Genomic DNA, 12,332 nt, shown 5'->3' with positions numbered 1-12,332 from the left:
ACATGTTTGTGGATGTCATAAACACAGTTCAAGGCGTGCGTTGGTTACATTTTTGTGCAAGCCTTGCTTAAAAACAATCTCTAGAATCTTTGTGAAAGCTGTAGTAATTTTAGTCGTCTTCAACTGTAAGCATTTCTCAAAAATTCAAGAAATATCCGTTGGTTGATAAGACTCCTTGTCATAGCATCGGCTGTTGGGTTGGATCAGATGTGGGAAGCTCCTTGTACATCTTAGATAATGCTTCAGCGAAGTAGGCCTTTGCCTGAGGCCTCTTGATCTGAGTTTCCAAACAAATAGTGTCAAAAAATATGTGGTTTTTAATGCAAAATAAGTATTTAAAATACGAATTTATCGGAGAACTTTGTAGCAATCTCAACCACGGAAATTTATTTACATCCGAGATTTAAAATTTTCAAGCAAAATTGAATTACCTTGAAGGTAGGTGTTAACAGGCCATTCTCCACCGTGAACGGCTCCAGCACCAATGTCACAGCTTTTGCGAATTCGAAACCTCTCAACTGCACAACAATGCAAGAAATAAATATTGAATAAAATGTAATCGTATAGTCCAACCTAGAACTATTTGTTTCCAAGTCATAGGTTCACATTGGGGGTGGAAATTTACATATATATATATATATATATATATATATATATATATATATATTATAATTGATTCAGATCACTCCCTTCAAACCAAATATTTTTTTGAAAAAATTAAAAGTTAAATCTCCGTGAAATTAGATTACCTGAGCTTCTTTTCCAGCAGCATCCATTTCAGCGAGAACCGCTGCCTTTGCTCTTGGATTGGTACACAGCTCACCCAAATTATCATACTGTGATACATGCAAGTTCACCAAGCATGACATATATAAGATAGAATCCTCTTAAATGTCATTTTTATTTTTATACCGACTTCGAGTTCCCTAAATTTTGTGAATGGATTCCATCACTTCGCAGATGCTTGATTGAGATCAAGGATTTAGTAAGAGAGAATCAAATCAAAGAATATGAGATCAACTATCATTACAAAAGGAAATGAAGTGCATACATAATTAACCATTTCTCATGATGACAATAGTCCAAGCCTTTCCCTCGTATTTTCTTTCGAAAAGACAACAAAATCAACATTTTCCATGTCTCAGTTTCTTATATTTGAGGAAGATCCAATTATAAAAGAACATCGTAATTTTTTTTATGTCCGTTTCCTTAGAAGATTGTTAGGATTGTTTTTCCTTTGTCGCAGATAGAGTACAATAAATATTTTGTATAAATAGCTGTGTAAATAAGAGAGATTTCATATATAAGAAATGAACAAGAAAATGCAGCTTCACACACGTGAGATGATAATATATCAGTGCTACCATAATTGTCTGCCCACGGAACAAGTAGAAGGGTATAAATTACCTTGATACCTTCTGATACAGCCCAATCCTTTAACGACTCGGGCTCCACGCTGACAACAGCAACTAAACAGGAGTTCAAGCTATCACCTATAAACATGATACTTTCAATAAAAAATAAATGATTTGAGAGTTTTATGAAGGAGATAAAAATGAGCGTACCATATATGAAGCACTGGGCAACAAATTTACATTTTGCATAGACATTCTCAATTTTCTCTGGAGCTATGTACTCACCCTGTGCCAACTTAAAAATGTTCTTTTTCCTGTTTAACAGCGAAAAGTCAATATTTACACCTCTACCTAAACCAGACTAGAAAAAATACACTTTCAGACTAAATCAGTTCAAGCAATCTTGAACAAAAACGATATTTAAAGAAAAAACCAATATCTTTATTTTCAAACCTCATTGAGAGTCCTCATCCGAACAGTTACATTTAAAGGTCAATAAAAAGATGATAAAAACTGCCCAAACTAATTGCATTGTTTGGGCAAGGACAGGGATGTCTTAAAGTAATTGTAAAACTTACCTATCAATGATTCTTAGGCGGCCTCCAGGTAGCCATAATCCAATATCTCCTGTGTGCAGCCAGCCTTCATCGTCTAATACCTCTCTCCTGTTATTCATCATATTTAAAAAAGTAACTATGATTTGAATTGAAACTTCAATCTGAGAACATTAAACTCTAAGTTAGAAAGGTAAGTACGTCTGAAGTTCATCCTTGAAATAGCCTTGGAAAACAATGGGTCCTCTAACACAGATCTCCCCACGAGGATGAGGCCGATCCTCAGAAGTGTAATTCATCTCAGGAACATCTGCTAGCTTTATCTCTGCAAAGACGAAGAAATCAATTGGAAATAACCATCATACCATTCAAGGAAAAATCTTAAGACATACTGCATTTTCTTAAGCTCTCTAATATTCACTCTATTCCAAGAGTTTCAAGGGTGAGGAAATTAAAAATTCCTACACATTAAAAATTCTGCAGCATCACAGTGTTGAAATTTGCATGGATAATTTGGTTATTTACCACATGCAGGATTGGGAGAACCAACATGATCAGTCAAGTTGTCTCCCTCCTGCATAGAACTTATGACACAGGAAGTCTCAGTCATGCCATAACCTTCAATTACTTGACAGCCAAAACATCTGCAGATAGGTGCTTTATAGTAAGAGAGAGACTAAAAATGGCTGGAACTGGTCATATTAGTCACTCAAAGGCAGAATGTGATAATAAACTTACACCCTTAAAAACTCCATCACATCAGGAGATAACGGTGAAGCACCTGAGGTCATGTAACGAACTCGACCTCCAAGTTTGTCCTTTATTTTGTTGAATACCAACCTATCCCACATTGGTGATGGTTTTCGACCTAAAATGTACTGAATATTGTAAACATATGCAGAAACCCCATAAAACATATTTTATGAGGAAAGAAATCAACTCAAGCCAAATCCTGCGCTACATAATTTGCTGTAAAAAAAACAACAGGGGAATTAATAGGTAGAGTACAAAGAGAACTTAAACAATATAGATCTTAGAACCGAAGATGCTATTCCTAATTATCATAGCACTAATAATTGCTGAAAAAGAAAAACACAGAGAATGTACACAAAATTTATAATGGCTCTTTCGATGTGAGAGATATGTCCACTTCCCACGACTAAAATTTTCATTATGATGAAACCAGAGATTTCAAAAAAGAACTGTACAAACAAATATACTGAGTTGCACTAGGTCATACCATTTATCAAGGCTTGCCTTTTGGAATTGTATGCTGCATTAAATAACTTCTCTTTCAGGGCACCAGAAGTTTTTACAGCACCAGTTATCCTGCAATAGGACACCCCAAAAGAAAATCATACTAGAGTTTAATGAAGGGTTTCAAGCAATGATTAAATGGACATAATCAGTTGATACCCAGAATAAATTCTGTTGTATAGACGAGGAACACTTGAAAATATTGTGGGTCTTAGAGCAGCTAGATCATCCATCAACTTCAGGTTATCCTGCAGTTTGTAGCAAATTTCATACACACGGCACTCATACGGCATAGCAATTCAAATTTTCGAACAAAGAAATCACTTTACAGCGGGAAAACTGTTAAACTGAAACTTTAACTTTTTCAATTAACAGCAAAAAGCTGAACATTGCTATTCCTATCCAATTTTTAGGCTATTGGCTTAATGCTCGTCACCTGAACATAATTTTCACAGCTCAGTGACTAGTGAGTCCCTACTTAGCCACTCTGTAGGTATAAGCACCACTACTCGAAAACAGATTCCACTTATAATTGATTTTCTGAGTCGCTGGGTGTTGATCAATTTTATGCATAATTTAAGTCCACAGTGAAAAGTATAACTAAGTACTAAATTACTAAACACAGATAAGTTCTTTCCTCACGTTTGTATGAGAGTAAAAATAGATGCCTCAGCTAGTCAATTTTCTAAACAACCACAAACTTAATAACCCAGTTCTTCTACAATGTAACTATCTTTTGTTCCACGATCATATATCAGGAAAATTATCTAAGGTGGAGAGAAAGCAAGAGGAGGGAGGGTGAGAAGCTATGGAAGAAGATTATTTTCAAGCATCAAGTTTCAGAAGTATGTTTTCTTTATTCATGTCATACAGGTATACATGTGAAATGAACCATAACAGAGCCAGGAATACCCTCAAGTGTATAAACAGATCCCTGGAAGAAAAAGATCTGCCATGTATGAATCACATACCCCCTGGTAGAAGCCAACGGCAACACCGTAGTACGCACCCATGATTTGATTAGCTCGCTCATAGATGTGTGCCAGGGGAAGATAAGATATGTAACTATCCAAAGAGTAACAGGTTATTCCACGGTTAAAAGGGAAATAGAAATAATACATGTAATACAAGACAAAACTCACATATCCGAGGAATAAAATTTGACTGAATGAGTCATTCCAGCAATACTTGCTATCAAATTTCTATGTGATAATACAACTCCCTGTGCAAAGTAAAATAAAATAAAACAGATGGGAAAACAAGAAAAAGTGGTATTACATTGTAATAACCACCTATTGTTCAAGTAGGATGATTCAGCTGTCTATATCTAAAAACTAATATTGACAAGTGCACCTTTGGCGTCCCAGTAGTACCACTTGTATAGCATATAGTAGCTGTGTCTTCAGGCTTGGGAGGACAAAATGGATGCATATTACCGCGGCCCTAACAAGTACAAAACTAAAAGTATTTACATATCGATCTTTCGATCACTGGGCAATTATTTTCCAAAAGAAAATATCCAACTCGGAGAAAGCGGATCACTAATTTACTACACGGAAAACATATTAGAAACTTAAGGAAAGAAGAAAAATCTCGTCGAGAGTTCTTGCATATAGAAGTGGGAAGGAAGCCTCAGATATCTTCTTATTCCATTATGTGTTTCATTTAAAAATAAAATGGTGTTATCATATTCATGTGTCTGTAGAGTCTGGTAACAAGCTGCTCAAGTAAAATATCAAGGAACAATGAACGCTTCTTGTGTTTCTTTCCATTCATCAGAAAGATTCACAAAAGAAGCATACATCCATTTTCTCCTCTCATCAGACAGACAGAATTTATTAGCTTGGATGCGACGAGTTAAACTGGGTAGGTTAGAAGGCAAGACATAATTCAAGGGAAAGGTATTAATCCTCGTAATGAACATGTTTTACTTCAGTACTTGTGGCTGATATTTCATGTTATCAATGTAATTTGACATGTATCTACCAATTTTTGCGAGCAAAAAAATTGACTAGTATCTCTAGTATGGGCCCCAAAACACAGGCCCGTCAAGTGAAATCACAAGTCTTAATGCACAGTCTCCAAAAAGGAAAGCATGCCACTGCAAAGAAAATACAATTACCTGACCGAGTAACCTGGAATATGATATAATCGTAACCCCTGACGCGGAGGGTAGAGCTGGAAGATGTTCATCTATACCTCCCACTACCTAAATTTAAGAAACATTCAGACACGATTAAAAGAAATGGCGCTATGTTTTTTTTATTACAAAATAAAAAGTCAGACGAGATTCATAAGCATACCACTATAACACGTAAAGATGGAATCTCTGACAGGAACGTAAGAAGCTGCAAAATTTAGACAAATAAGTTAAAAAAAATTCCAGAACTTTAATTATTAACATTCATGAAGATCTACAATACAAATAGTGTTTCTTTCTCTCAGTTAAAGGTAATATAAATGGTGCAATAGAAAGAACAGCTACGACGATCATGCCATCGAAATCCATTTATACATCTCCACATACTGATACTACGGTCTGCTATTTTATTTTCAGTTTTTTCAGTTTACTAGGAGGAATGAGAAATGTACAAGCGATTTCAAAACTACACTGTCACCATCTCCATGCCTTGTGTTGTGGAAGCAAAAGCTAGCACAATTGTGAGTGTTCCAGAAGTCATTTGATGGATCGTCACATGCTACCAGAGATGAGCAACCAAAAATTACAGGGAAGAAAAGGACTCACTGTGTTCAAGGTATTGGGAACACAAAAAATTGCACGTATGTCGGCATGATTGACTATATACTTAACAGCATCAGGACCTGCAAACCAACCAAACTGTCACGAGTTTAATAAAGGTGACTAGACTAAAGAAGAATGAATCAAGTGCAAACTTACGCACCAAGGGTGTCATATAAAGGAACTGAAATATATGAATATGACGAGCAGGCATGATCCACAATGAGCCACTCTGGTCTGTTGATAAAATAAAGTCCAATACAAGCTCCCTACTCCGAGAAAAATTCAAGTTACTTCAGAGTCTCGTGATTCTGTACGATATTTCACTGATGGTGCATGATAACTCAAAATATTTGATACACATTCAAATATCCATATCAAAGAAGGAAAGGTGCCACTTGTTAGTTTTAACAGATGTTCCAAAACAAGTCCAGTGCTACAAGTCCATAGACAGATAATCAAAAAGAGAATAATAATTCATCTACTTTTTTTGATACTGTATCATCAAAGTTATTAAAAGTTATTTGGTGGGAGAGATAATTGTCAAACCCTAGGGCCGCTGCAGCACCATATAATTTGAGCCATAACTGTCACGACAAATAGAAGAGAAAAAACTTTTGTCTTCAGATTTATTCAGCTCAACATCGAGTTTTTAATGAAGCTTTGTTTTAATTATAAAGCCCTTGAGTTCTCAAAGCAATTGACAGGCATTGCACTATCATAATTTCAATTTTCGCTCTCTACACTATGCGTTTTCATAACCAATTTTTATCCCTTCGATTCATCTTACCATAAGAGACAAGAACCGCAAATCTGTATCATTTAAGAGTCATTGCAAAATTATGAGTTGCAAAAGTTCCGATATTGTATTGAAGAATAACTACTACATGAAAGGGTAATATATGGTGTTAATACATGAGAAAAATGATACAATACGAGACAAGTAGCATATAACAATGATCCATAGTGCCAGGGCATTTTTTCCCATGATTATGCATCATCTACTAGTAATTAGTCTTTACGTTCATGAGCAGGAAATAGTGAAGAAACTTAACAAGCAACTAACGAGTTTGGTAATCAGAGGCTTTGTTAACAACAAAGTACGCTATGTGACAGAGTAATTGCTTCCATGTCAATATCAATTGGGTTTTTAACCTTTACGCAAGCTTAAAGTATATTTTATTCTTTCGTGTCAAGAGTAGCATTCAAAAATCAACTCAAATCATCATTTCAATCAATTAAATTCCCAATATTTGTATAGGCTTGGATGCGGCTAATACTTCTGTTTCATAAATTTCCCTTCTCTATTTGATTGGTAAATCCCCTAATTTATTTGTTTGATTTTCTTTCAATTTTTTTAAAGGAGAATTTCATGTCATGACATGGAAAAACATTTCAATCAAATCATACTTGTTGAACATACTGACTGCCAAGATTGACATATAAAATGGGAAAAGAAAACAATAACATACTGATCGTAATCCATGATGGCGGAGACCAGAGCCTATTGCTGATCGAGCAGTGCCTACCTCTCCGTATGTCATCCATTTGTAGCTTCACATGATGAGGATAACAAACAATATTTAGGTTTGTTTAGTTTAATTCTTTCCGACTCGAGAAGATAAGATTTCATGGATAAACTTACTCTCCAATAGTTCCATCTATTCGAATACGAGTTCCCAAGTATTTGTGGTCTTGGAAATTATCAACTGCATGCCTGGAAGTACATAACCTTACATGGGAACTATACGAGTCTATAACAGTTTAATGAAAAGCAGATTCTCCAACAGATATGGAAGCATTAGAATATTGATAGTTTGAAAAAGAATAACGGGACCTAAAAACACATTCACGTAATAGCTACAACTAGAATTCATTAGAAAATAAATATCAAACACAAGTATCAACACCAGAATGGTAAACGACAAACAGCAAGAATTCTCACTGAAAATTATCATGCAGTGTGCCGATCTGAGGATGATAAGGGTATCTTTCAACAAGCTTCAATGGAGAGATTGTGGACCTTCCATGAGACAAGCATTACAAAGAAAAGGTCAAAATGCATACCTTCCATGAGACAAACAATAGAATAATATTAAATAGTTTCAGTTTAAGAAATTAGAGCACCTGTAGACATTCCATTTCCCCGTCCTCAGTTTCTCAGGAAGAACTACACTATATCTTTGACCTAAACATATTAAAAAGTTTACTCTCCAAATTAAACTGATATATATTGGGATATCCCTACCAAAAAAGGACCGAAGGACAAGAATCAAATCAATTATGAGCATGTCTCTCCATGCATAAGCACGTTGGCCTTAAAAGGAGGAGGGCTCAGCGAAAAAAGTGGGTCTTCTGAATTAATATTAAATGTCAGAAAATCCCACAAATTCCAGACCAGTAAAGTTCTTTTTTTGGAGAATGATTGATATTATGTTCAGTTTTACACGATACAAGGAAGGTTGTGACACAGAGTCAAGTCTAGATTTCAGAAAATCCAATCTTCCAGAAAATTTAAATCTGGAAATTACGTTAAAAACTGATCAATACCAGTTCTATTGGGCTGGTATTGTCTGTAATCTGATTTCTAAGAAATCGTCAAAGAATACTCCTGTCATGCAATGGCCTACAGCCAAATGGCCCAGATCATCTATTATGAAAAGGAAATGTTGTTCAATTTAAAAATAAAAGCGGTGAACAGAATAATTTTGCACAATATAAAAGATATTATGGAAAAAAGAAACAAATTGCCATCACAAAATCTGACACATATATGATTGAAGATATTGGGTTGTCTAATAAATAATAATGACGTGTTGTCCAAGCTATTAGCTTTGGCAGAAGGTACAAAGGTCACAAAAAATAGTGGGGGCCCATTGGTACCAAGAACTCCCATCTTTTCTCAAAAGAAATGGGATATTCAGATAACCAGGAAATAATCCATGCCGCCGAATATCACATATCAGTGGCAGAAAAACTCCTAAAGAATCATAAACGTAAGATTCAATAAACTGTAATGTCTCGCAATGGCAGAAGAAAGAGAACAAAGCAACCCCCAACCAATCCCCCACAAGGAAAGTTGGGGTTCTGCTGAAGCTAGAAATCGAAGGGATTCATTCAATTGTCCTGTAAAGTCGAAATCAGTGGCCCATCAATGTTCAATATGCAATCTTCCATGCGAAGTTGTACATCTTGATTCCCATAAGCGTAGACGGTTGACCAGAACCACTATTGATATTACCAACTAAAATGCTCCGTTACAAAAAAGTTAAAAAGCGGAACAATTTTCACCCAAAAAACACAAAGGCTAATGCGCGCTCAAACAATAGGGACACGTGCTAAAAAGCAGCCATACAAAAAAGACAACACAACATTCAACTCCCAAAAAAACCGAAAGCTGAAAGATTGATAAGAACTCTTCCGTAAACAAAAAATGATCATACCATGACAGAACTCAGCAGCAGTGGGATTCGCAGAAAACCGTGCCAATGAATCATCATCTTCAGAGGATATGAGATGCCCTTGGATCAATCTCAGCCGCCGCTCAGCCCTCGATTCCATTGAACTATAATTCAATCAATAACCCGTTTGGAAAAACCAAATAAAGACAACGATGGATCGAAAATCTAAGCCGCAGATTGAAAAAATGTGAATGTTGAAATGGTGTCTTTGTGTGATATAAATATATATTTCTGAAAATAACAAGATAAATTAGGCACGCTTTTCAAAGATGATGAAAATGTGGTGTGCGTGTGTATATATAAGAGATAAGTTTCAGCGTAGCGATGGTCGGGGGGACTAAGACTAGTCGCCGGTGCCGTGGTGTACTAGTCTCCACGGGTTCTCTATTCTGTTTTTTATCTTTTATATGCCGACAATTGGATGCGTATGAACAAATTATAGGTTAACATAAAACTTTGACCAATATGTAGCCATGATAATCAATCCGAAATCATTTTAAATTCGGTTTAGTTTAATCTAATTTAATCCGGAACCAATATATTTGGTTACGAGTTGAATCGAATTTAACGTCAATAGTGAATCAAATTTGATTCAAAATGGACCCAACACTATTTTAATCGAGTCCGTTTGAATCTGATTCCATTATTAGTTCATGATCGATTTCGTAACTTAATTTTGTGAGTTACTTAGAATGTAGCCCAAACTTATTTTAAACCTATTATGATTAGGTCAGGCTTGTTATTTTATTAAAGGAAGACTTTTTATTTGAAATTTATCTTTGAATTTGAGGTCTTCGAAACATGATTTTTTTCTGAATTTTGGTCCTTGTGACCAATCATGAACTTATCAAGGTAAATCTATGTGGTGTTTGAATCTAGGTACCTTTGGTTCTTATCTCGATTATTGGCAATGGGTCAATGTAAGTTTATGGATAGTTTAGTTTCATTCTTCATCATAGTGATAGGTCGAGATTTCATGTGTCAAAGTTTTTGCCTAAATTTTAGACAATGGGTTAAGGCATAATCATATATCGAGGTTCTTGCTTGGGTAAGCAACATGTAGAAGTCTTTATCCAAAAATAGTGTTCTTGCCGTTTTTGTTTTAGTGTCTTACATTAAATAATTTTTTATTAATTCAACATCTTGCTTGATTTTTAAGTCCTAGTAAACAATCTTTTAAATATTATTCCCGTGTTTCGTTGTTTTGAGTCTTATCAAACAATGTCGTCTGAAGGTCGTATCATTTGGTATCAGGGCCTTGATTTTATAAAAATCAAACGTTTTGTTGAGTCATCATTTCTTTTTGTGTCTATATTTATTCGAGTTGTCGTTTTGCTTAGATCATTATTTTGTTTGTTTGTTTTAATCTTAGAGTCGGAAAAAATGAAAATTAGTGAAAAATGTGGTATTTTTCAAGTGTGAAAATATTTGATTTTGAAGAGTTTTGAATAAGAAAATCTCTATCATATATATATCTTATTTACCTCAAATAGGATTCATGATTGATTTTTCTTTATTTATGACTATATACATTCTCAAAATAATGTTGATTCCTTCAATCATATAACATATTATCCTCACGTATCTTTAATACTTACCTACCATTTAAGAAAATTTTCCTCCATAATTGCATAAAGTCCCTATAGATTTCATTTTTTAAAATTTATATCTTTTTGGGTCATAAAATTGCTATGAAGTCACACAGATTTTAAGTGTGAAATCTGTCCCTAAACTTCAAGTTGTTGCAATCTCATTTTTCAAATTTTGGATAATGTGAAAGTTGAGGAGTAAACAAGATTTAAGGACAACTCTTTCTAAACTTTTCAAAGAAAGGGAAATGATGTGAGATCATGCACGACCTTCGAAAAGCAATTGACTTAAAAAAATGGATCCACTAAGAGCTTTCAAAAGCAATTGATGTAAGAAATGGGCTGCACAAATTTGATAAATCTCATGGATTGAGCCAAGTCATATCATGGATTGTTAGAGAAATAAAAATCCAGGATCAAAAGTTTTGATTCTCGTTCCTAGTTTTGGTTTCTTTATTTTTGTAATAAATTGTTAGTGGATCGATTTTAGTGTGGATTACATATTAGCAAGCTTTTTATTATTTTATATTGATAGGATCGGGTAGAAACGAAAAAGTGTTTAGAGGGGGTTGAATAAACATTGACACTTTTCACAACTTTTTCGATTTATGAGTCAGTTTAGTGATAAACTGATACTCGGGAATCTTGTACGTCGATATCAATCAGTTAACAATAAAAAGTGCGAAAATAAACTGACTGATAGATAGAATAAAACTGAAATAATAAAACACAAAATTTTATGGATGTTCGGAGATTTCAAACACTCCTACGTCACCCCTTCTATCACAAAGATAATATATTCGCTAAAAAACTTTGGTCGATACAATGAGTTGTACAGACCCCCTTCAATTTTGGACTTAACAATGCCAAACTGAAACTTTTAGTTACAAAAAAGTTTACAGTACTCAGCAGAACTGAAATAATTTAGCACAACCGATCTCTTCAAGATCAAGTATTAAAACATTAACAGTTTGTGCTTGTGAGCTCGAAGTATAGCCTTGAATGCTATGAATGTATATAATAAACGTGAGCAAAGATTTCAGCAGAGTAACAGCTTAGTTGGTATTCTGATTTTGTAACTTTAACTCCTTCTCAGCTGTTCTTCTCTGCTATTTATAGGCTTTCCCTCCAACGGTAATATTGAATGCGATTTGAAACTTTCTATCCGTTGTTTTCCACGACAACATTCTTCTGACAGTCATACACTGCAGCTTTTCTGAAATGCGGCGATCCCACTACTTGTTGCAGTCATCTTTTGTCAGTTGAACATTCTTTTCCTTAACCGATGACGTGTACTGCTGAAACATCAGCTGATAGAATGTAGCTGATAAGCTCACAACTGATTGTAGTAACTGATCAGTTTCAACTGATCAGTC

The 12,332-nt window shown here is 34.8% G+C and overlaps 1 protein-coding gene across 1 annotated transcript; it reads right to left on the bottom strand.

The window, feature by feature from the left end:
• Positions 1-45: 45 nt before the first annotated feature.
• LOC142553826 (long chain acyl-CoA synthetase 6, peroxisomal-like) lies at positions 46-9,701 on the bottom strand. The gene is made up of 23 exons (XM_075664326.1): positions 9,350-9,701; positions 8,034-8,094; positions 7,852-7,929; positions 7,552-7,623; positions 7,379-7,460; positions 6,070-6,175; positions 5,913-5,989; positions 5,470-5,514; positions 5,289-5,375; positions 4,520-4,609; positions 4,309-4,388; positions 4,138-4,231; positions 3,326-3,414; positions 3,150-3,238; positions 2,648-2,777; positions 2,435-2,553; positions 2,111-2,234; positions 1,934-2,020; positions 1,566-1,669; positions 1,408-1,493; positions 750-836; positions 432-518; positions 46-277 (listed from the first exon to the last, which is right to left on the bottom strand). The coding sequence occupies exons 1-23, from the start codon at positions 9,465-9,467 to the stop codon at positions 179-181; spliced, it is 2,091 nt and encodes a 696-aa protein (XP_075520441.1). The 5' UTR covers positions 9,468-9,701; the 3' UTR covers positions 46-178.
• Positions 9,702-12,332: the final 2,631 nt, after the last annotated feature.

This window comes from Primulina tabacum, chromosome 8, assembly GCF_025594145.1.
Source record: "Primulina tabacum isolate GXHZ01 chromosome 8, ASM2559414v2, whole genome shotgun sequence".
NCBI lineage: Eukaryota > Viridiplantae > Streptophyta > Magnoliopsida > Lamiales > Gesneriaceae > Primulina > Primulina tabacum.
This window is presented reverse-complemented; position numbering and strand designations above follow the sequence as displayed.